Genomic DNA, 1,356 nt, shown 5'->3' on the forward strand with positions numbered 1-1,356 from the left:
GCGCCGCGCCGCACGCGCGGGCGGCGCGCCCGCGTCGCTCGCGCTGCTGCCCGCGGCCGCCGCCGCGGTGGCGGGCTGCGCGGGCGCCTCGGCCGCCGTATGGGACTGTGAGAAGGGGCGCGCGCTGCGCCACGGGCACGAGCTCCCATACCAAGGGCAGATTAAATGCGCTGACCGCGCCGCCGGCGACGCGCTGAACAGCTACGGCCGCGCCGCCGCGCTGGCCTGCGGGGCGGCCGGCGCGGTCCTGGCGGCGGCCGCAGAGGGGCCAGGGCGCGCGGAGGGCGGCGCGGCAGGTGTGGCGGCCTGACGACCCCTCGCGCCGCTGTTTGCTGGGGGTTCACTCAGGATCGTCTCCGCATGCCTCGTGCCACACGCTGTCGGCGGCGTTGACGCCTGCTGCTGACCTGTGGGGCGCCATACAGACGTACCACACCGCGCCATCCAGACACCCCGCACGGCGCCATCCAGACACCTCGCGTGGCGCCATGCAGACACCCCGCAATGCGCCAACATCCCCCCTCCCCCTCCCGCGCGCCTGCGTAGATGCCGCGTCGGCGGTCGTCGCCGCGGGCGTCTTGCCGGCCCTCGAGTCCCTCTTCCGCCGCGTCCCAGCCGCCGCCCCCGCGCACGCGGCCGCCGCCGAGCTGCTCGCCGCGCTGCTGCCACCCTACGTCTCTTCGCTCAGCCGCGGGCCCGCGCCGGCTGAGGGGGACGCGCCGCCGCCGGGGGCGCGCGCGGTGGCGTCGGTGCTGACGACGCTCAAGAAGTTCCTGACGCGCTGCTGCAGCCTGCCGGACCCGGATGTAGACCTGGCCGGCGCAGTCGGAGTCCACGCGTGTGCGCTGCTGTCGCGGCTGCTCGACGCGGCGGCCGGCGGCGGCGCAGCGGGCGCGGGGCCGCTCGCGGCGTTCGCGGCGGCGCAGCTGCTGCCGGGCACGCAGGTGCGGTTGCGGCGCGGCGCACGCGTTGGAAACACATGTTGCAAGGAAACACACTTCCTTCGGGGCGCCTGCATGCATCTGATCTGACCCTCACGATCTGTGCCCATCCCTGCCCAGGCCCTGGCAACCACCTTCCTCAAATCGGGCAAGGCCGCGCATCCCCTGCCGGCCGCCGCCGCCGCGGCGCTCGCCCAGGCGCTCGTGCTGCACGCCCGCGCCCCCGCCCTCGGCCTGATGCCCGTCGCGCTCGCCCACGGCGGCCTCGGCTTCTGCGCGGCCGCCGCCGCGGCGGCCGCGGCGGCGCCTGGACCCGCGGGCGCGGCGCCGGAGGCGCCTTTGGCCGGTGCCCTCCTGTCCGTGGCCGAGGAATTGATGGATGTGATCGACGGCGCGCGCGGGTCCAGCGGCGGCG

The 1,356-nt window shown here is 76.8% G+C and overlaps 1 protein-coding gene across 1 annotated transcript in view; it reads left to right on the top strand.

Moving 5' to 3' along the window:
* Positions 1-99: 99 nt before the first annotated feature.
* Positions 100-1,356, top strand: part of MNEG_16310 (hypothetical protein) — a gene marked incomplete at both ends in the record, with an annotated part of 2,276 nt that continues 1,019 nt past the window's right edge. Inside the window, 4 exons of the mRNA XM_014035220.1 lie at positions 100-107; positions 202-296; positions 547-944; positions 1,062-1,322. Coding sequence (XP_013890674.1) covers positions 100-107; positions 202-296; positions 547-944; positions 1,062-1,322 — 762 coding nt within the window. The remainder of the gene's footprint in view (positions 108-201; positions 297-546; positions 945-1,061; positions 1,323-1,356) is intronic.

This window comes from Monoraphidium neglectum, assembly GCF_000611645.1.
Source record: "Monoraphidium neglectum strain SAG 48.87 unplaced genomic scaffold scaffold06232, whole genome shotgun sequence".
Taxonomy (NCBI): Eukaryota; Viridiplantae; Chlorophyta; class Chlorophyceae; order Sphaeropleales; family Selenastraceae; genus Monoraphidium; species Monoraphidium neglectum.